General features: G+C 35.7%; 2 protein-coding genes and 1 long non-coding RNA gene across 4 annotated transcripts; 2 read left to right on the top strand and 1 right to left on the bottom strand.

Annotated features, from left to right (window-relative positions):
* The first annotated feature begins 11,410 nt into the window (after window positions 1-11,410).
* LOC121206487 (uncharacterized) lies at window positions 11,411-12,324 on the top strand. The gene is made up of 2 exons (XR_005901526.1): window positions 11,411-11,517; window positions 11,866-12,324. It is a non-coding gene; the product is annotated as an uncharacterized lncRNA (long non-coding RNA).
* A 3,286-nt stretch (window positions 12,325-15,610) lies between these two features.
* LOC107947984 (probable leucine-rich repeat receptor-like protein kinase At1g35710) lies at window positions 15,611-18,804 on the top strand. The gene is made up of 3 exons (XM_041076100.1): window positions 15,611-15,665; window positions 15,781-18,090; window positions 18,174-18,804. The coding sequence occupies exons 1-3, from the start codon at window positions 15,611-15,613 to the stop codon at window positions 18,566-18,568; spliced, it is 2,760 nt and encodes a 919-aa protein (XP_040932034.1). The 3' UTR covers window positions 18,569-18,804.
* LOC107948715 (cullin-3A) lies at window positions 18,800-22,617 on the bottom strand. Of its 2 annotated transcripts, XM_041077444.1 has the most exons (3): window positions 22,090-22,248; window positions 21,350-21,426; window positions 18,800-21,035 (listed from the first exon to the last, which is right to left on the bottom strand). In XM_041077444.1, the coding sequence occupies exon 3, from the start codon at window positions 21,020-21,022 to the stop codon at window positions 18,995-18,997; it is 2,028 nt and encodes a 675-aa protein (XP_040933378.1). In that variant the 5' UTR covers window positions 21,023-21,035; window positions 21,350-21,426; window positions 22,090-22,248; the 3' UTR covers window positions 18,800-18,994. The 2 variants fall into 2 exon arrangements, with proteins under 2 accessions (XP_040933378.1, XP_016738834.2); XM_016883345.2 differs by lacking the exon at window positions 21,350-21,426 and having other exon boundaries at window positions 22,090-22,617.
* Between the last annotated feature and the right edge of the window lie 1,245 nt (window positions 22,618-23,862).

Below are 23,862 nucleotides of genomic sequence, written 5' to 3'. Positions count from 1 at the left end.
CTCCTTCCCATCCATCTCGGTGAGAATCAAAGCTCCGCCCGAGAATGCCTTCTTTACGACGTACGAACCTTCCCAATTTGGTGCCCATTTCCCTCGCAGATCTTTTTGTATTGGGAGAATCTTTCTCAGCACGAGTTCTCCTTCATGGAATTCTCTTGGTCGTACCTTCTTGTCATGGGTCGCGATCATTCTCTTTTGGTACATCTGTCCATAACAGATTGCCTTCAGGCGTTTTTCTTCGATGAGGTTTAACTGGTCATATCGAGCTCGAACACATTCTGCTTCTTCTAATTTCGACTCCATTAAGACTCGTAGAGAGGGGATCTCGACTTCGATAGGTAGCACAGCTTCCATTCCATAGACCAGAGAGAAAGGAGTTGCTCCCGTAGAAGTTTGCACAGATGTGCGATATGCATACAAAGCAAATGGTAGCTTTTCATGCCAGTCTTTATATGTCTCAGTCATTTTCCCAATAATCTTCTTAATATTCTTGTTGGCCGCTTCAACAGCTCCGTTCATTTTTGGGCGATAGGGTGATGAATTATTATTCTTTATTTGAAATTGCTCACAAACTTCCTTCATCATCTTGTTGTTCAAATTCATGGCGTTATCTGAAATGATTCTTTCAAGCAAACCATATTGACAAATGATTTCCTTTTTCAAAAATCTGCAAACTGCAGTCTTCATCACATTGGCAAATGAAGCGGCTTCTATCTATTTTGTGAAGTAATCAATAACTACAAAAATGAATCGGTGTCCATTAGAAGCTTTTGGGAAAATTGGCCCTATAACATCCATGCCCCACATAGAAAAATGCCATGGAGAAGTCATGACATGAAGGGGCGAAGGGGCTGCATGAATCTTATCGCCATAAATTTGACATTTGTGGCATTTTCCTGCAAAACTAATGCAGTCGCTTTTCATCGTCAACCAGTAATAACCGAGTCTCATAATCTTCCTGGCCATAGTGAAACCATTGGCATGTGTCCCACAGACTCCCTCATAGACATCTTCTAGTATTTTTCTGGCTTTAACAGCATCCACGCATCTCAAGAGCACCTGATCTTTTCCTCTTTTGTACAAGATGTCCCTATCAAGAACAAATCTCGCTGCCATTCTTCTGATCGTTCTTTTGTCGTTCTCATTTGCTTGTTCGGGATACCTTTTATTCTTGATATATTCTAAGATATCATAGAACCATGGCCGTCCATCTGGCTCTTTTTCAATGCTGAAACAATGTGCAGAGACTTCATATATGCTCATTTGAAGAGGCATTATTTATGTTTCTTTGTTTGCTTTGAACATTGAAGGCAAAGTGGCTAGGGTATCAGCCAATTGGTTTTCTTCTCGTGGGAAGTAATTAAAAGTTATTTCTTTCAATTCTTTGATCAGTCCTGCAACTAGATTGCTGTATTTAACTAATTTCGAATCTCTCACTTCCCAATCTCCACGGATTTGGTAAATCACCAATGCTGAGTCTCTATACCTTTAAAGTTTGGATGTTTCGTTCAATTGCTGCACGAAGTCCCATGATACAGGCCTCATATTCCGCTATGTTATTGGTACAGAAGAAATTTAGCCTAGCAGTGAACGGATAATGGTTCCCTTCTGATGATACTAAGACTGCTCCAATCCCGTGCCCCAATGCATTCGACGCACCATCAAAGTTTATCTTCCATGACTTCTCTTTTGGTGACTCACATTCTTTTTCTGTGATGCACATCAAGTCTTCATCCGGGAAATCAAATCTCAATGGCTCATATTCCTCCGTTGTTCGAGTTGCTACAAAATCAGCTATTGCACTTCCTTTTATCGACTTTTGACTCACATAGATGATGTCGTACTCCGATAGTAAGATCTGCCATCGTGCCATTCTTCCTGAGAGTGCAGGTGATTCCATCATGTACTTTATTGGATCTAGCTTTGAAATTAACCATGTCGTAGATACAATATATATTGCCTAAGTCTCCGAGCTACCCAAACCAGAGCGTAACAGTATTTTTCAATTGGCGAATACTTTGCCTCATGTTCATTGAACTTTTTGCTGAGGTAGTAGATCGTTTTTTCTTTCTTTCCTGACTCGTCCTGTTGCCCCAGTACGCAACCTATTGAATTTTCGAACACTGTCAGATACAAAATTAATGGCCTGCCTGGAATTGGCGGTACTAGTACCGGGGGGTTAGATAAATACTACTTTATCTTGTCAAAAGCCTCTTGGCATTCCTCGTTCCATTCTCCGGGATTATGTTTTTGGAGGAGTCGAAAAATTGGGTCGCACTGGTTAGTGAGTTGAGCAATGAACCGAGCGATGTAGTTCAACCTTCCTAAAAATCCTTTGAATTCTTTTTGCGTGCGCGGAGGTGGTAACTCTTGAATGACTTTTATTTTATCTGGATCAACCTCGATACCTCTTTCACTGACAATGAAGCCTAGCAACTTTCCTGAGGTAACCCCAAACGTACATTTGGCTGGATTAAGCTTTAGTTGAAACTTTCTCAGTCTTTTGAACAACTTCTTAAGGTTTACTACATGCTCTTCTTCCCCTCGGGATTTAGCAATCATATTGTCGACGTAGACATCTATTTCTTTTTGCATCATGTCATGGAATAACGTTACCATAGCCCTCTGATATGTTGCCCCAGCATTCTTTAATTCGAAAGGCATTACCTTGTAGCAGAATGTTCCCCACATTGTTATGAAAGTAGTTTTCTCCATATCCTCAAGGGCCATCTTGATCTGATTATACCCCGAGAATCCATCCATGAAAGAAAACAATGAATGCTTTACTGTGTTATCCACCAACGTATCAATGTGTGGCAAGGGAAAATTATCTTTAGGACTTGCTCGATTCAGGTCACGATAATCCACGCACATTCGTACTTTGCCGTCTTTCTTTGGTACCGGGACTATGTTCGCCACCCACTCTGGATATTTGGAGGCTTATAGGAAGCCAGCATCAAATTGCTTCTTGACTTCCTCTTTTATTTTCAACAACATCTCAGGTCTCATTCGTCTTAGCTTTTGTTAAATGGGTTTGCATTCTGGCTTTAATGGGAGCTTATGAACCACTACATCTTTATCCAATCTTGGCATGTCCTGATATGACCATGCGAATACATCTTTGTACTCAAGGAGCAAAGCAATCAAATTATGCCTGGTGCCCCCTGAAATGGAGGTCCCAATCTTCACCTCTTGCTTCCTTTCTTTAGTTCCCAAATTTATTATTTCAACAGATTCTTGATGAGGCAAAATTTGTTTATCCTCTTGTTCCACCATTCTTAGAAAGTCAAGAGACGAGACATAGTCTTCAGCATTTTCTTCGGTTTCGAATTCTCCTAAACAAATAGCCTTCTCGAAATCGATTTCAAGATTTGTAAAGGGTTTGTTCATATCGTTGATATCTGAGCACCTAAAAATTGAATGGAAAAAGGAAACTATAGAGGGGCATCCAAGTATTGGAACCAACAAACAAAATATTATGGCATGGCATGAGGCAAATGTAAGGATAGGTTATGAAATGAGAAAATGATTATGAAATTAGTGATAATACGAAAGATTGTGACAAAATGCATCTTCATTGATATTCATTTAAATGATAAAGAGCGAATGCAAGCTCTTACAAAAGAATTCTATTATATCTAAGGACACAATAGAGGGTTAATGTTTTAACATTACTCTGAAGACTTATAAACTACAAGAAGGTCTTCGACAGTCCAATTGTTCAACATGAAACTAGGAGGATAAGGGCGTATCGTTGAAACGTTTTTACTTGCCTCATTTCCTTTGTCAATGACATTTATACTGACATTCTGAATCCCCCTTTCAATTAATAACATCGTGCTTTGTGTATTATCCTGTCCGGGGTATATCATCCCTGCAGATGTAAATGTTTTTGACAAAGGAGGGTACGTTATTGGCTCCCATTCCAATTCTCGGCCTAAGGTTCTTGCAATCCTTCTTTCTTGATCCTTCTTCCATTGTTTTCTTCTTTGACTCATGTCCGGCTGGAACCCCAAACCGTATCGGGCCTTGTGGTGCATTGGCTTTAGAGCCCTGACTATTCCTTGCAGGTACCTTCCCAAACCTTTCCTTGCTCGGGCTCCCTTTCCTACAGTCAACTTGACACCCATCCTGGTATTTCTCGACAGTTTTAGCTCGAGAATTCTGTTTCCCTCAGCGACAAATGTGGCATTGACAAATTCAAGAGATCGGAAGGAACATTCCATAGCGTCTTTACTCACTTCAATGTATGGTGCGTCAGCAGAAATAGATGCTACAATGTCTTTTTCTCCCTCGACAGTGACCAAACAGCCATCTATGATAAATTTCACATTTTGATAGAGGGATGATGAGACTGCTCCAGCAGAATGGATCCAAGGTCTTCCCAAGAGACAATTGTATGATGGTGTAATGTCCATGACTTGAAATTCAACATCGTATATGTAGGGACCCACTTCTAGAGGGATCTCGATTTTTCCCATGACTTCTCGTCTTGTCCCATCGAATGCCCTTACTGTGGAATGACAAGGCCTTAGATATGACAGATCCATAGGAATCTTGGAAAGCGTGGCCAAAGGCATGACGTTGAGTGCTGATCCATTATCGATGAGCACGTTCGGTATTATGTAACCCTTGTAACGGGTTGTGATATGCAATGCTTTCATGGAGCCTCTACCATTGGGTGGTATTTCATCATCACTAAAAGAAATGAAATTATCCGCGTTTAGGTTATTCACCCATCTGTCAAGCTTCTTAACAGATATATTGTTTGCCACATAAAGTTGATTCAACACTTTTAACAAAGCGTTCCGGTGTGGCTCTGAACTTAACAGTAGAGATAATACCGAGATTCGTGCTAGCTGCTTACTCAATTGTTCCACCATGTTGTACTCATTGTGTTTGATAAATTTTAAGAATTCCTGCGCTTCCTCCTCGTCCACAGGCTTTTTAGCTTCTTGTTCAGGCACAGTTTCATGCTCATCTTCAGTCACATGCATTGGTGCTTTTCCTTCTGTTTCAAGTTACTATTCTTCTTTGCCGGCTCGATCTCTTTAGAATAACATCTTCCACTACGAGTAAAATGACCTACTTTTCTAGCACTTCTAGTCATGGCTTTGGACTTTTCAACTTCAGGTGTGACGATGTTGACGTCATATTTCTACGGCACCGCCTTATTATCCTTGTAGGGGAAAGGAGATGGCACCTCAATTATCACTTTTGGTTTCACCTGCTCCTTCTTCGCGTCGTAATAAATTATTAACGATCGGTCGGCGCTATACGAGAAACCTGACGATTGATGGTCAGAGGCGCATATTTCTCCTCTATCGGCCTCTTCGCCTTTATAAAAAATCCCAATCTCCTTATTATCCAGACTGAATGTCGTGTCCTTCAATACCATGGAATTCACAAAAACTTTGTCCTTTCGCATTTCTTCCTTCGAATATTCTGTTAAGATGACAGAGTAACCCCTTTTCAGCTAGTACCTCCTAGATTTTCTGTAGAGGTGTTCTTATTTCAGAAACCCATCTTCTACTTTTCCGTTTGTCTTCTTCTCCCACTGCGCTTACATTCCCTTCAGCGTGGTTTGGAAATGGGTTCCCAGACGTACCGCTAGTACCATCAAAACGCAGAATACCCGCATCGATGAGTCTTTAAACTCTCCTTTTGAAGGCAAGGTAGTTTTTCGTAGAGTACCCCTGGTTCCCGGCATGGTATGCACAACTAGCATTTGGATCGTACCATTTCTGGTATGGAGGTTTAAGGGGTGCCATGTAATGGGGAGATATTAATTGCTTCTCCAAGTGTTTTGGGTACAGTTCCCCATACGACACAAGAATAGGGGTAAATTGCTGTCTCTCGGGATTGGGCCTTGCTGGTATTGGTTCATTTCTGGGTTGGCTTTGAGCTGGTATAGTGTTTTGTGGGAATGTGGTGATGGGCCTTTGATTTTTCGTGGTGTATACGGGGTAGGAAGGAGGTGGTGCTTGGTAGTAAGGGATCTGAGGAGGATAATAAAAATTCAGAGGAGGATAATTTCGAGGTCGGGGTTGGTTTAGATATGGATTAGGGGTATAACGACTTCCCATTCCCATCATATGGGCTTCTGGTTCTTTCTTCTTCATGGGTGCTGCCCTTTTTGAACTTTCTAAACTTCCATCCTCCCACTTTTGATGGCATTCTCAATAAGTTCTCCGGATATTACGATATCTGAAAAATCCTTCGTAGCACTTCCCACCAGCTTGTCATAGAATGGTGCTCTCAGAGTATTGATGAAAAGGACTGTTATCTCAGTCTTAGTCAGTGGAGGCTCTACTTGGGCCGAGGTATCTCTCCACCTTTGCGGATACTGTCTAAAGGTTTCTGCTGGTTTCTTTTCCATATTTGTAGGGTCATTCAATTAGGCACCATATCCGATACATGCTTGTACTTCTCATAGAAGACTGACGCCAAGTCCTTCCAGGATCGGATATTTTCCCTACTAAGCTAGTTGTACCACCGAAGAGTCGATCCTACTAGACTATCCTGAAAACAATGTATGAGTAGCTTCTCTTCGTTCACATAACCGGTCATTTTTCGACAAAACATGACAAGATGCGCTTTTGGACACCTTGTCCCATCGTACTTTTTGAAATCTGGTACTTTAAATTTCAGAGGCAGAACCAGATCGGGCACCAAACTAAGCTCTTTGGCACTCAGTGCAGAGAAGGCTTCAGTACCCTCTATTGCTTTGAGTCTTTCCTCTAAGCTCCTATACTTCTCTTGAGCCTCGTGATCACCGGTTTTCAACTTGGCTATTTCCGCTGGATCGTCCAAATCTGGAACGAGTGGATCAGCAGGACTAGCCCCAGGGTTTGATACGAACACTCCCTACCCCAGATTAGCAGGTGGTACAGGTCGCTGCTCCAGGCCTGTAGGTTCTCCTTGAGGGCGTTCTCTTTGCATTACATGTGTGTAAGGTGGAGTAAATCCTAGGGGATAGAGCGGGTCTTGATTGAGGTTAACCCTTGACTGCGGTTCCACAACGTCAGGGTTCGTAGGTCCCTTTCCTTTTACTAGAGCTGACATCATTTCCATCATATTGGCCATTTGGTTCCTTTGTTCGAGTGATTCTTCTCGAGATCTCACCATTAAGTCTCTTGTCTCTTGCTGTGACTTAGCCAGTTGTTTTTGTAATTCCCTTTGGACTCTTCCCATCCTTTCGATTCTTTCATTGAACTCAGCCTCTATTGTTCTAGCTTGTCGACGCGTTCTATACGAATGGCGTGATTCCAGATTTAAAGTGTTGTGACTGCGAATTATATGATTATAACCTTAGTGATTGATTATGGGATAGGTACATGCAATGAATGAATGAGTGCATAAATGAATGTCAATCATGAAAGAAATGCAAGAAATGGGTGTTGATTTCAAGATAGCCCCTATTTAGGCAATTCATTCATCAAAAGAGTTCATTACAAAATATTTTTCCATTTTCGATTCAACCATTACACAAACTTCCTAGCTATATCGCCGTATTTCTTTACTCGTACTAAGAACTCTGATATGTTTAATCTTCGACTTGGAGGGAATTGGCAAATAAGAATTTCAGCTTCTTCCGATAATTGTACCATGTGCATGGCTACCCCACGAACTTCATTAATCAAATAGCTAAGTTGCATTTCTTTTTCTTGGAGGCCCTCTTCGTAAGCACGAACGTCTCTGTCATACTGACTATTTTTTTCTTCCAAAGCCTTCAAGAGAGTATCTAGCTATTGTTGACGATCTTGCAATATATCTTCTAAATCCCGTATCCTCTCTTTTAGTTCTTGACGTTTAGATCGACTAGTCATTACCTCGGCAGACATAGCTTCATGTTCGGTGTTCTTCTTCCTTAGCTCCATCATAGCCCCGCAGTCTTTTCCTCCTCTTTCTTCGCTTTTCCTTTCCAAAATTCCATCCCGCCTTTGATGTTGCTAATTTTTTCTTTCCATTCTGCCGACGACTTGCCCAGCCCACTATTCTTTATTGTGCCTCTTAACTTCTTATTTTCCAGATGAAGATCTCTTAAGTCATTTCTTACAATTTCAGCCTCTTTTTGCACTTTCTCGGTTTTGGATCTTTCAATCTGAACGTCGATATTCAATTGGTAATTTTACTCTTGAAGAGTACTAAGGTCTCGAGACATCTTGGCCTTTTCTTGTTCAAATTCTTGTCTTGCCATTTCTAGCTCAGACAGCATTTCCTCCGAGAAAGGATTCTGGACGGTGTAGTCCGTTGACGAGATTTGCTGACTATTCACCCGTTGCTTCCTCCAGATGTCGTAATCTTGGGTGAGGGTATCAGCATATAGATCCAATTCCATCAGATGAATTTTCTTCCAAGACCTTGCAGTGTCTCGGACCCTCTTCATATACCCTTCACACGTAAAAGCGAACTCGGACTGTGCTAATCCTCCAGTGGCAGGTATGAATTGTCGCGAAGAAAATTACCTTTGGACTAATAGCGGGGCATATCCAACTCCTCCCCATAACCCGAGTAGTAGTACCCAATCTTAATTTTCAACCTTGTATAACAGAACCGAAGGGCGGATCCACGGTGCTCTCCAGGTTACATCTTCAGCTCAAAGGTTCTAAAAAACTGAAACCCAATGATCTTCGGTGACATTCTTTGGCCATTCTTTCTCAAGATAGGCTTCCAATGGGGCGAAAGTTTTTGAAAACATGTGGTACGGTGTGCCATCTACTTTCCAAAAATGGCTCAAAATCCAGACATTTAGTAACTGCGCGCATCCGATAAAGCGTCCTTTCCCCATTTTCCTACAACTGTTTAAGGATCTGAAGGTCTCGGCCAAGATAGTCGGGACAGGGTTGATTTCTTGTTTCAATCTTTTGAAGAAATCCACTACCGCAACTTCTATGTGTCCAATAACTTTCGGGAAGATGATCAAACCGTAAATGGCCAAAGCAAATAGATTTACTCTTTTCAACATGTCGAGATGGTTCAAAACCAAATCTCATAGGGAAGACCATGGGATGCAAATGGTTTCATTCTTCTTCTTTATCTGTTTTTCGGCCCATGCGTCAGTCATGTCTGTCAATCTCACTAACTTTTTCTTGAAGGTCATCGGCTTAGGCTCCTTCGCATATACTTTATAGAATTGCACATTTTCAACACGAAGCAAAGCAACGTACTCCTCTATAGTCGGTGTCATATCCTCTCGATTGAAGGTAAAACATTGGTAAGCTGGATCCCAAAATCTGACCATGGCTTGGATCAACCGTTCGTCTACGTTGACAGTAATCAAACTGGCTATGTCTCCCTATCTTTCAGTGAATATCCCCCTAGTGTCCGAGTCCCACTGGTTCCAAACCCGAACCAAATCTTCGAGGTTATTCTGACGTTAAAAAACAAGAATAAGATTTTCGAAATAATGCAAAGCGAATTGATGAAAATAGATGACAGAGCTAGAAATATATTGAAGCAAATATAAATGCGACAAATATATTAAAACCATAAAGATATATGCGACATTAAATGTAATATTAGAATCAAACACGAAATGGAAACAATGAATATATATAATAGTATTAAGAATATGTACGCCAAAATATATATATGTGAATAGTAATAGTGTCAGAAATATACTATACATAATATTTGAAATATATACATGAAATAATCAAAATATATATACTACTTATATTGTCAAAATATATACATGATGTATAAAAAAATTAAATCTTGAAAGATGTATGTGCATAGTAACACTAAAATACACGCATAATGCATACATATATATAATATATATATAATGAATATTTACAAAGTACATTATAAATACTAATAATCATAAAGAAAATTATATACATTGATAATACTATATAAATACTCGTATATATTTTAAAATGAATACATAATAACATTAGAATAAAATAATAAATATAGTAATAACTATAAGGATATATGAAAATAATACTATATATAAAAAATGTATACAAAAACGATAGAATATATGTACTAATATTAATAATAAAAATAGTAGGAATAAAATAAATGTAATAATAATATACACACAATATGGTAATAAAAATATGCATATACAGATAATAATATTTAGGAATATATATATAAGGTGATATGGAGATATGTACATAGAATAGTATATAAAAAACTAATAATATTGAAAATATATATACATAATATAATATGTAAAAATATAATATAGTATTCAAAATATATGCATGATATATAAAAATACAATATAAAAAGATATATATATATACATAATATATAAAAAATGCATATATAATATAACATCAAAATATTTACATAATATGTACATATTGGAAATAATAAAAAACCTATTACAATACTACATGGATATATACCTATATATATACTAGAGATATATACATACATATATAAAACATAAACTAAGATTAACAACAATAGTAATAAAGATAAAAATATATACATAAAACAGTAATAATATATATATAACTACTAAAAATAAAAATAAAGAAACATGTATGATATGTATATAAACCTATATGATATATATATTTATATTAGAAATGATAATAAAAAAGACTATTCGTATGCTATATAGATACGGACATATATATATAAATAATAATGATATTATAATATAGATGGTATTAGAAATGTACAAAAAATAGTATGAAAGATAGATAGCTAGTAATATTAAAACATATACATGATAATATAATATTAAAAACATATATGTATATATATTAATATGAAAAATGCATGTGTATATATGATATAGTATTAGAACACTTACATAATATACAAATATAAATACTATTAATGTTTAAAAAAACTTAGTAATTATATTACATAGATACATTATAAAAAATATATACGTATTATATATATATAGTAGTAACTATAATAATAATATATTAATAATAAATATAAGAGGAATAAAAATAACAGTAATATATAAAAAAAGAAAAAGAAAATAAAGACAATACGAAAATAAACTAAAATCTGAAGAAAGGATTAAATTTAAAACAAAAATAAAGTTTTGGGGCAATTTTAAAAATAAAAACAAAGAGAAGGACTTATTTGAACACGGGCAACACTATGGGGGATCAAAAGCACAATATTACGAATTATTAAAACGTTGCGTATTGAAAGGGACCAATTTGCAAATCGAACTAGATTTTAGGGCCAAATTAAAAACAAAAAAGACCTGATTATAAAGACATGAAAAAGCGGAGGGGCTAAAAGTGAAATTAGCCCCTCAAATGAAAAACACGCGGATCCTTGGAGCGGGTCGGGTCAACAAACGGGCTAGGCCAAAACGACGCCGTTTTGGGATTAAAGAGCAACCCCAAAACAACGTCGTTTTGGGAGGCTATATAAAGGCCAAATTTTTTTAAAAAACTCATTTGCAGCAGCAGAAAGAAAAAAAAAAGGAGAGAAGGGAGAGGGAGCTGGGCGATTTCCGGCCATGGGCCGGTCTTGCTCCGACCACCGTTCGTCGTCGCCGGCGCCGGCCACCGTGGAAAGGTAAAAATTTTATATTTTTATATTTTTTATTTATTTTAATAATATGTATATATGTATATGAGAAAACGAAAGAAAATAAAAAAAGAAACAAGAACAGATTAGAAAAAAAATAGAAAAAAAATAAAAAGAAAATCTAAAATCACCTTACGATTGCGTTTTCCGTTTGTTTTTTTGGTATTTTCCTCTGTTTTTCTTTGATCTATGCTATTTTTGTTTAAGTCTCTCTTTTGATAATATATGAATGACAAAAAAAAAAAAAGAGAACCCTTTTACAAAGTTTTAAATTAGCTTTTATAGCCTTTACAAATTCTCTTTTTTGCTTTGTCTTTTCGTGTGTTTCTCTTGCAGGGTAGTTGAGTGGTGTTGCAGAGTTGGTGGCCGGTGCCAGTGGGCTGACGTTGGTGACGTGGTGTCAGAAAGTGGTTGCGGCACAAGTGCGAGGGTGGATAGGTGGCTAGGGTTTCTTGATTTGTTTGGTTATTGGGCTAGGTTGTAGTTGGGCTAAGGGTTTTGGGTATTGTTTGGTGGGTCAGGTAGGGCTAATGGGTTTAGTATTGTTAAATCTGTTGGGTTTGATGGTTTTGGGTTAAAGTTTGTTTGTAATTGGGTTGTGGGTTAAAATTTGAATTTAATTGTGGGTTGGCTGATGTGTATTAGGTAGGTTTAGTTTGGGTTAGTTTATATTAGATGTTGGGCTTTGTAATTATAATGGGTTTGGGTAATTTGTCTTGGGTCCAAGCCCGGGCAAATATTGAGCTATACAAAAATAACTTTTATAACTTGTATAAAAAATAATTTCTTAAATCATGTACGTGTGTTTGAAAAACTATAAGGTAATTAGTAATTGATTGCAATTACTCACATAATTACCCCAACTTTCAACTCCCTAAGAATTGAATAGTTTAATTGAAGTATTATAATTACATTCAATTCAGTGGATTCATCAATTATAATGGTTAACCAAACATGCTATACCTTTATAATCGCAAGTAATTACACTCAAATCTAATAATTAATTAAAATTAAAATTTTCAAAATCATATATTTTGATGTCTAAATTAAACTGATTTTTTTCCAAACAATTGCAAAGAAAATTCATGAAATTAAGTTGTTTTCAAATAATTAATTCACATTGGAATTTTCAAATAAGATGTCACATTAATAATATTTCAATCATTAAAATATTATATAAGACATTTTGCCTTATACAAGAAAATATGAAAATACTAAAACTTAATCCAGTTTAATCTGCTAAAGGAAATGACTCTAACACTGAGCTAATTCAGTTAAGCCTCTGAAATTAGCTTAACTTCATAAAACTTAATCCTGTTTAATTATTCTAAACTCTCTAATTTTGTTTAAAAGAGTTTTCAAATATATATATATGATTTTAAATTTGTATGCTCTAGCATAAAATTCATTATATTGTAGCAAGATTTTAATGTGATATGTTTAATTTTTTAATTTAACTCAAACAATTTCACTCGATTCGTCTCGACTCGAATTTCATGATTTCACTCGACTCAATTTGAAAAAAATTCCAAATTAAGTTAGGATGATAAAATGAGCCTCATCAACTGGATTAACTCAAAATTATTTAATTTGATTCTATCCATCACTTATCCCTAGCAATTGCATCATTGATACTAATAACAACATTTTTAATGTATACTCATCTTTTCTAATCACTATGCAGGCACGAAATGGAAATTTCCATGAAAAAGAAGTATTGCATATGAAAAAGTAAGTTCCATGACATCGACTGAAGCAATAACAACAATTGCAAAAAGATGACTCCTATAAAAATCCATCAGTTTGGAAACTATAACGTATACGATACAACTGAGTTTTTTTTTTCACCCGTTACGCTTTGAATTATGTTGACAATAAATATAATTTATTTCAATTAAAAAATGAGTAGAATTTAGTAATTTATTATGACCTAAATTATTGGTAAAGTTAAAATTAATTTGTTTTCTATAAAAACTTTTAGTGTCTAGTATTTATGTGTAATTCAATCTTTCCATCATATATCCCGAATAAGCTAAAAGGCATGGCATGGTGTCTACCTTTGCTCATCCATGTCAGACTTGCAACTCCTTGTATTAACTTAGATTATCGGCCTTCACTAAAGACTTGTAGTTATACAAGTCAAGAGCAAAAAAAATATGTCCCCTCATATCACTTGGGGTGATGAGTCTTTTCTGAACCACTCCATCACCTTCGTATGTCATACCATACTTAAAACATTCTACTTTAAGCACCTATCAATGCGAATCTATTTGGTGATGAATCAAAGTATGACAGTCAACATACAAGGAGAGTTTGTGTCTTTAAGTCTAAAGATTATTTACACTACCAATACATGCATGGGAGTATTTCTATAGACATTTGAGTGAAATATCAAATGGAACTCTCATAGCGAGTCAAGTTATATTTTATAATTTTTCAGAACTTTTTAAAAATTATTAATATATTTTCAATAATTTTTATAATTTTTTTATAATTTTTACATTTTTAAAAATATTTTAATAACTTGACAAGCAACATCAACATACTTCCATGTGACATGTCAAATGTCAACTTGTCATAGCTTCCGTCAACCATATCAACAACCAATATTGATAAAATCAGTCAATAACAGTTTTCATTAACGAAATGAGCCAATTATTTTCCCACTGAATGCTCAATTGGATTCATTTTTCTTTTATGAGTTTAATTGATTTTTTAACTTTTTACTAAGGTGTTTTTTACCCTTTAACCTTATATTAATATTCATTACTTTATTAAAAAAACTGGTTTTTAGGTAATTTTTCCTACTGAAATGATATCAAATGAACTCGTAACTCTAATTCAATAAAATATATGAACCTCATTAAAATCTGTCAATAGTGAAAACACCATTAATTTGTTTGAAGTCTCCACTTTTTGGGTCTTAATGGCCGAGTAATTTCTTAGATAGAAACTGAAGACAATATCTAAAGTAAATACCACGTTAACAGCCTAAGTCTTTGGAAAATAAATTCCATCACGACTGAACCAAAAAAACCCTTGAGTCATAATCGTTTGTGGAAAATTAGGCATTTAATGGAAAAGTATATCCACAAAATGATCGAAAAGGCTTGGGGCCACAATTAAATCAACATCTTTAAATTTTTAAACCAAATTAAAGATGGAATCGTCGTTGTCATGGGATCAACATTTGCAGCTTGTAGGGGGTGTTCCAGTTTCACGTGTAATGAATTTCCCATGTTTTTTGCATGAAAATTTTGATTCAATGAGAAAGGAAATATTTTCAAAATCATGAAGTTTTGGATTCAAATTAAAATTATATTTTTTTCCAAGAATAATCGGATAAAGTGTAATTATTAAATAGTAATTACAAGAGATTTATAATTACAAAAAATTATGATTTCTTAAACATGTTTGAGTCACGGAGTATAATTACATCATAATTTCTTATATTATATTTTGTAGTACAAATTGTAATTTATTATTTATAATTACATAATTACTTAATTTATATATTTTTTAAAATATTAATTACTATAATAAATTATCATTACAATTAAAAATTTTTTAAACATGTAACAAAAATTAAAATAAAATCATCATATTTAATATGTTAGTCCAAAAAAATAACTGATAATATGATTACTAATAAAAATAATAATAAAAAACAATTTATGTTAGGTTATAATAATTTATTTTTTTTGAACAATGAAATTTAAACCTAGACTATTCCTTGGAAAGGTAAATACTCCCAACAGGCTACAACTTAAAAGGTTTTCTAGATTTTAACCATTTTTATAATATAATTTTTTATAACTTAAACTTGCATAAAAAAAATTTAAAGTTAAATCATGTATGAATTTTCTGTGAGAAATTAAAATATCTGGAAACATGCATCGATTTGTTTTGATGAAAATTAAAATCAGGAGGTATCATTATCAAGAAATATGGACCAGAGGAAGAGCAAAGATTCAATCCTATAATATAGTATTTGCATTATTGACACTAACAACATAGAAATTTCCATGAAAAAGAAAGCATTGCGCACGAAGAATTAAGTTCCATGACAAGGACTGAAGCAATGACAACAACTGGCCCCTACAACTATTGCAACAAGACTTTGAATCCTTTGATGAGTTCCTTTAAATTCATCAGTTTGGAAACCATAACATATATGCTACCACTAAATCCTTACCAGATTAAACATGGCCTCATCCTTAACCATTTCTGTTGTTCTAGGGGTACTGTGAGCTACCATCCTTCTTTCCTTTGCTACAACTGTGACTGCAGCATATCCATCGCCATTGGAGTCCGAAGCCATAGCTCTGCTAGAAAGCAGGTGGTGGAGTAACCATAGCAGCAATACTTCACAACGTTGCCAGTGGCCTGGTATAACCTGCAACACTGCCGAAAGCATCACCAAAATTAACTTATCTGATGCGCCCAACATTGAGGTTGGAGATAGATTTGGGAAACTGAATTTCTCTTCATTTCCAAATCTTGTCCTTCTTGATCTTAGTGATCATCAACTTAGAGGAAAAATTCCGCATCAGATAGGTGATCTATCAGCATTTCAGTACCTTGACTTGTCCAATTGTGGTTTATCTGGTGAGTTACCTCCTTCGCTAGGGAAGCTGACCCAATTAAAATTCCTCGACATTTCCTATAATGATAATATTAATGGTTCCATCCCTCCACAATTGGGGAATCTAGAGAAACTTGTGACTTTAAACTTAAGTCAATGTGGAATTGTTGGTCCAATCCCTTCTGCTTTGGGTCAATTAACCAATCTCCAATCTCTAATCCTTTGGGGGAACCAAATCAATGGATCTATCCCATTAGAAATTGGATATTTGAGAAATTTGACTTATTTGGCTCTCTACAACAACAGACTTGTCGATTCAATACCCATTACTCTGTACCAATTAACCAATTTGGAAATTTTGGACCTTGATAATAACCAACTTCAAGGTCCTATTCCCCAAGAAATTTGTAATCTAGCAAATTTAACTGGATTGTACCTCTCCCAAAACAAATTAAAAGGTCCTATTCCCCAAGAAATTTGTAATGTAGCAAATTTAACTGTATTGTACCTCTCCCAAAACAAATTGAGTGGTTCAATCCCTTCTTGTATTGGTAGTTTATCAAAGATGCAGTACTTAAGCCTTGGTTCTAATCTATTAAAAGGTCCTATTCCCCAAGAAATTTGTAATCTAGCAAATTTAACTGGATTGTACCTCTCCCAAAACAAATTGAGTGGTTCAATCCCTTCTTGTATTGGCAGTTTATCAAAGATGCAGTCCTTAAGCCTTGGTTCTAATCTATTAAAAGGTCCTATTCCCCAAGAAATTTGTAAGCTAGCAAATTTAACTGGATTGTACCTCTCCCAAAACAAATTGAGTGGTTCAATCCCTTCTTGTATTGGCAGTTTATCAAAGATGCAGTCCTTAAGCCTTGGTTCTAATCTATTAAAAGGTCCTATTCCCCAAGAAATTTGTAATCTAGCAAATTTAACTGGATTGTACCTCTCCCAAAACAAATTGAGTGGTTCAATCCCTTCTTGTATTGGTAGTTTATCAAAGATGCAGTACTTAAGCCTTGGTTCTAATCTATTAAAAGGTTCTATCCCAAAAGAAATCGGCAAGCTTTTTGATCTATCAAGTCTAAACCTTAGCTTCAACCAACTCTCAGGTCCCATCCCTATCTTGTCTGCTACTGATCTCTACATTGTCGACGCTGGAAATGGTTATAACAAGATTTCTCCCGATCCATTTGAAGGCAACAGCGATTTATCACCCTATATGTGTCCTTCTCCAGTAACCAAAAAAGCCAACAGCAGCAGAATTCCTTACTATATCAAAATATTCCTCCCTATTGCCATCTTATTCACATTCTCCATTTTAGGATGTTTGCTATTTTCACGGTTTAAGCTCAAGAATAACCATGTCAGCGTACAACCAACGAAGAATGGGGATTTGTGTTCCATATGGAACTATGATGGAAAGATAGCATACGAGGATATCGTTGCAGCAACAGAGGATTTCGACTTCCGATACTGTATTGGAGTTGGTGGTTATGGTAGTGTTTACAAAGCAAAACTCCCTTGTGGTAAAGTAGTTGCTTTGAAGAAACTTCATCATTTAGAAGCCGAAAATCCAACTTTTGACAAGAGTTTCAGGAACGAGATCAAGTTTCTATCAGAAATACGACATCGAAACATCGTGAAGCTTCACGGGTTTTGTCTACACCAACGATCCATGTTTTTGATCTATGAATACATGGAGAAAGGGAGTTTGTTCTGCAACCTAAGGGATGAAGTGGATGCTGCAGAAATGGATTGGACGAAAAGAGTAGAGATAATCAAAGGCATAGCACATGCTTTGTCTTACTTGCACCATGATTGCTACCCTCCAATAGTTCATCGAGACATATCAAGTAACAATGTTCTTTTAAACTCTAGTTCTGAGGCCTTTGTGGCCGACTTTGGAACTGCTAGGATGTTGGAGCTTGATTCATCCAATCAGACTATTCTTGTCGGAACTTGTGGCTATGTAGCTCCAGGTGATGTTTTCTTTTTTACTTGATTTACTGACCTTTTCTCTGAACATATAATTGAATTTCTTCTTACTAATTTGTGTATGTAGAACTTGCGTATACAATGATTGTCACCGAAAAATGCAATGTTTATGGCTTTGGAGTGGTAGCACTGGAAACATTAATGGGAAAACATCCTGAAGAAGTGTTATCATGGTTGTCATCACCAACTTCTTTGGTAAACATGAAGCTGGTTGATGTGTTAGACAACCGTTTACCACTTCCAACAAGCCAACTAGTTACACAAAATCTTGTTCATGTTGCTACACTGGCATTCGCTTGCTTAAATCCGCAACGGAAGTCCCGACCAACAATGAAAGAAGTGTGTGAAGAGTTCCTTTCTCGCCAAACATCCTTGGGAATTCCCCTTCGGACGATCTCTTTGTTACAACTCATGAACTGTGAAATGCATATTGGAGGCAAAACTAAAACTTGTGATGTTTAAAGTCTATGCGCTTGTTGTTGATTAGTTTTTGTTTATCATGCTGTGATAATTTGTTTGTAAACCATCGCCGGTTTTATATATGATGGAATGAATTACAATGTTAATAAACCTGTTTATTCGGTTGCTTTAGAAGACAAATTCTGCAATTTGATCCAAATATTAAGACATCATCCCTGGCTGCTTCCTTGAATTTTGTGCTTCTTTCAAACCAACTCAAAGATAAATAAAATATAAGTAAATTAAGGGTGAATTAAAGCAACAAAATGCAATCAATACATACATCAAGAATTCACCTCAACTATCTATAATTCATGAAACAATCTCTCAACTTATACAATGTAAGTGAGATTCCACAGACCTGATATTCAAAATCAAAAGCAATAAAAGGCGTCATCAAAACCCTGGCAAGTGAAGACGACGTTCTTTTCAAGCAAGGTAGCGATACAACTTCCTGTCACCTTTATCCCTCTCCAGGAACTCCCGCTCGATAAGGGACTCGATCCGTTTCTTAATTACAACAGGGTTGGGCAGAAACCGTGACTGTAGCTGTTTTGTGACCTCAGCAACAATGTTGTTATGATCCAGCACACGCCTAGCTTTCATGATCCTCACGATTGCTGCCTCAATTTGCGGTTTTCGATCTTCCTCCACTCTCTGCCTAGTTTCTTGATTTTCAGGTTCCGACTCCCTTTGCGCAGCCACAGTGCCTATCTTGACCTTGAAGAACTTGCTTGTATACTTGTCATTGAAAAGAAAGGTATCAGTGTCTGCTATGTCCTTGCTCATAGGTTCCTTGCGAAGCACATTTTTTCCCTTAACACAGGCAAGAGACTGCAAGCACCTTTTCAAGTCCGAGGTTGGTATCTCGGTCACCTGCTCGATCTCCTTATAGCTTAGTCGATCAGCATCGTTGAAGAGCATAAGGACACACATCTGGTATGTGGAAACATTCAGTTCATGCTTCTGTCCCTTACCAAAGGTTGCCTTCAAATCAGCTGTTCCCATGTTAGTTTGCCAAGACAATCTCCGTCCGGTATGGGTACCTAGGTAATAATTACGGAATTTCTCACATATTCCCAGAATTTCAGCAGGAAGGTTGCATGTAGTAATAGGTTGAGTTGGCCAAGATCCTGTTGTCAGAACCTGGACAGAAAGCATGGGACCATCCCCTATATCCGAACCATGACTTGCATGGAAACCTTGCATCGTATCTTGTGATGTCTTCATATCTGTGAACATACCCTCCAACTTTGAAGTAAATTGATACCCACACTCTGTTTTGAGCTTAACGATCAAACTTCTTTCAGCATCATCAGAGACGGACTTCCCTGAAAGAAGCCTTTTGGCCAAGTGTTGTTTGTAGTACTTCTCGAAAACATCTTTCTCTTGAAGGTAACGGAAGAGCATCATCACCTTGTCGAGTACCAATTCCACATCCTCTTCAGTAACCCCCCTCAAACCTTTTCGAAGCTTGTCATCAACAAACAAAGAGATGAACTCTGGAGACCGAGAATTCAGATTGATGAAATATTCAAATGAGGAATTTAAAGCATTTTGAAAAGTCTTGTCATTTCTAAATGCTGAAGTGATAATCTTGTCGTATTTGTCCTTTAAATCCAACAAATGTTGCACAAAATCGACAGGATCCTTCAGCCTTTCAGGATCAGTGATTAACTGCTTACCAGTATCACGAATGAATGAAGTCATGACATCTCTGATTAAAACAAGCCCATTGGATACTTGACGAAACAAGCAATACATCCTTCCTAAGTCCTCAAATTTTTCATCGACAATCATATTAATCAACCCCGAGTTCTCCATTTGCACAAGCCTGTGCATATGACTTTCAATCATCTCCGTTTCTACCACATTTGTTATCTTGACTTCACTTCTGGTGTCCAAGTAATGCGAGACTCTCTCTATTTCTTCATTTAGGCGCCTCTCGGCTTTCTTTAGATACTCCCCACAATCACAGGACTCTATGAACTCTTGAGACTCGAGACGATAAAAATCAGCTGAAACCTCAAGAAAATGCTTCTCGAAATCATCCTGATAAACGGAAGGACCTAGATCCATTAACATCTTTGTGATACTTCTCATTAAACCCCTGTCTATGACTTCACCGCTCCGTTCTCTCCTTACATTTTCAAGAAGTATAGCCTGAAGCCTAGACTGGATTGCATGGAAATGGATGACGACATCCCTCCATAAATTTAACCCAAGCTCATGAACTGGGGTTTTGTGGGTGTTTGGGATGAAGGTCCTATCCATGTACATCAATATATCTCGGATCATTTGCAATGCCTTGTTATGCTCTGCCCATTTTCTGTTAAGTTCATCCAAAAATAATCCTCCCTGAGCAGCCTCAATTGAATTACTAATCTCCTTTAGATGAGAAGTCATAGTAGTGACAAGCCCGGAATACAGTTTCTCCCCAAATTTATGCAGTACCATATTGTATGCATTCCTGGTTTACATTAATGCTTAGGTGTCAGAATCCTAAAATTTTGCAGATATCAAAGACAGTTCTATGGCAGATCTCAACACAGCTAGAAACTGGAAGCCATTTCAATAATATTAAACTACTTCATCACATAAGGCACATTATATATTCAATAATCACAACAGCATTTGTTTCAAGCACACATATAGCTAAAAACCTACCATCTACATCATAACATTTTCATGAGTTATTAAAAGTAATATATGAGATGACAGTTTTGAGGAATCAAAGATCCAAAAACAATAGCACAACTTTGTAAGAAGCCTCTCCCTTAATACCGTGTATATTGCCGTCAAAATGGCAGAGCTCAAAAACTCCAAAAATTTCCAAGTACTAGCAAAAGAGAGCCATGCGACTGCAAAGGAAACAGGAAAAGAAAAAAGGGATGAGAACTATCTATTAATGCGGCCCTTTCAGAAGAACCAGCAGTGGCATCTGTACCAGCCAGTTTGTCGACAGTCCTCATGACTACTTAGACAGTTCACAAAATTGGAGTCCATTTGCAAGTGTCATCGACCTTCAGCTTCCAGAAAATATAAACAACACTTCATACACCATTTTCAGATTTCATTTTTAAAAATGGCACCCCACCAAGTTCAAAATCAGAACCCAAGTACCCTACTGCTTATCATGCCACCTATAATTCATCTCTGCATTTAGTACCCATAAACCACTTGCGGCATTTTCTTTTTCCATGTTAATTTATAGAACCTCAATTCAATAGACAATGGACTAAGAAACTTAACAAAACCAGTATCTCGGCAAGTCTTCATAGCCTAATTATATAAATTACAGAACTCAGACATGATCCCATTTTATATTTACAAAGAGAAGCTTAAATATAGTTTTAGATTCTCAATTGTTCAAAGAAATCATCAACCTGCATATTTTTAAATAATTAAACCAAAATTCTATCTAATTTTCACACCACAATCAAAATACTTCAAGTAAAAGATGCAGAATTTAACAAAATTACATAAAAATTATAACAAAAAAAGGAGAGAAAAATAAATCTAACCTGTAAAGTTCTTCAAAGCTAAGTCCACTAGCATTATGATTATAAATTTCATGAATAGCATGTTCCAGAATCTTCCACGTCTTCTCTGCATATTTGGGATCAACCACCACCCTATGCTTAAACGCCTCTATTTGAAACGCTTTTTTCTTCTGAGCACTCATTTCCCTTTCTCAATTTTCTTTGTCAATCAAGCTTCAAATAAAAAACCCGCCTATAATCCAACCAGATTAACCTTTGAAGCCCGGAATTTGATATCAAAGTTCGATAACGACCCGAATTCAATTACTGGGTTTTGTTTTTCATGTTTAGGGAATTGAATTCTGGGTTTTTGAGATAAGGGGAAACAAAGAGAGAATTTGTTTGGGTTTATATGAATTGAAAGGTTTGAGGGAGGGAATTCGAAGGTTTTTCAAAGGAAGAGAAATGCTGATTTTAGCTTGCTTGTGTTTTACTTATATTTCTGCTCTTTCTTTTCTCTGTTTTAGAATTTTTCAGGTTTTTTTAATTTATTTTTTGCTTAATTACGTTCCTTTGCCAAAATAATTGGAAAGGAATAGCTTAGAAGGAAAACACTTTTGCTTCTAACTTCTTCCTTTTTTTGGTTATTTTTATTACTATAAAATTTAATTTTTATATATTTTGAAATTTTAATAATTCAAATAAAAATACTAAGAACAAAATTATTTTTTATATTTTGAAATTTCCTTTTAAATAAAAAATAAATAAGAAAAAAATTGTTTTTCCCATATAAATTATCATAGGCAAAGCAATAAAAATTTCTTAGAAAGACAAAAGTAAATTTAAATTAATTTATATTATTAAAGGAGTTGTAAGATAATTCTACCACTTTTTCCCGATGAAGAGGATAGGAAAGGTAATACCACCCATAGGTGATGTGATGTCCACTCTTATTATAATTCCACAACAGTTGAACTTCTTCCTCTTTCTTTTATTAATGGTTACAAATTCAAATTATGTCTAATTTTTTTATCAAAAATTAATAAAATTATATTTTTACTATCGTAAAAATATATAAAAAAATTAGTTTCATCATTGATTAGATATAGTGATAAATCACATTATATCCTAGATATAAGAAAGAGAATATATATTTAAATTTCGATATTAAAAATGATACTTTAAAAAAGACAATTACAAACTTTACATGAAACCAACATATCTACTCAATTTCACATCTTAATAATACATGCATAAATAAAATAAAAAATAATATTTGATATAAATAAACCCTAATAATTAATAATATATATACTAAAGCAATTTAAGCATGCTATGCTAACAATCGTATGCGTCATACATAAATTGTAACGCCCCAATTTTTGGGAATCCTGTGAATGTTGGTGTAGCGACGTAAAAATTTCTGCTTTCGGTCGCTAATTAAGGCGATTATTTGAAAATTTACACCGACTTTTGATTTTATTAAAAAAGGGAGTCGCCACCGATCTTTTTTCTAGGTGTGACCGAACACCTAATAAATCATCATTTTTTAGAAAAGAAAACTTATTCTTGCACAAAAATGAGGGCCGAATTTAGGTCTACGTCAAAAGCCAGAGTAACGTTAGGTTCGGGAGTCGGTTACGCGCGAGGAAGGTACTAGCACCCTCGCGACGCCCAAAATTGGTATCTTATTAAACAGGCGTTGTCTTTAATTTCAAAGAACGAATTCAATTTAATATTTAATCATGATCCAATTGAAAAATGAGAATTTTTAAAACACGAAAATTTTGAAAACACGAAAATTTTTGAAACCTG

The sequence above is a fragment of the Gossypium hirsutum genome, chromosome A09, assembly GCF_007990345.1.
Source record: "Gossypium hirsutum isolate 1008001.06 chromosome A09, Gossypium_hirsutum_v2.1, whole genome shotgun sequence".
NCBI classification, from domain to species: domain Eukaryota; kingdom Viridiplantae; phylum Streptophyta; class Magnoliopsida; order Malvales; family Malvaceae; genus Gossypium; species Gossypium hirsutum.
Note: the sequence above shows the minus strand (reverse complement) of the source record. Positions and strands in the feature narration are given on the sequence as shown.

Coding starts and splice junctions, on each gene's coding strand:
- LOC107948715 (XM_016883345.2), bottom strand. CDS start 22,250: ATGAGTGCTCAGAAGAAAAAAGCGTTTCAAATAGAGGCGTTTAAGCAT. Junction 21,036..22,089: donor AGCTTTGAAGAACTTTACAG/GTTAGATTTATT, acceptor AATGTAAACCAG/GAATGCATACAATATGGTAC.
- LOC107947984 (XM_041076100.1), top strand. CDS start 15,611: ATGACAACAACTGGCCCCTACAACTATTGCAACAAGACTTTGAATCCT. Junction 15,666..15,780: donor GACTTTGAATCCTTTGATGA/GTTCCTTTAAAT, acceptor GGGTACTGTGAG/CTACCATCCTTCTTTCCTTT. Junction 18,091..18,173: donor TTGTGGCTATGTAGCTCCAG/GTGATGTTTTCT, acceptor TTGTGTATGTAG/AACTTGCGTATACAATGATT.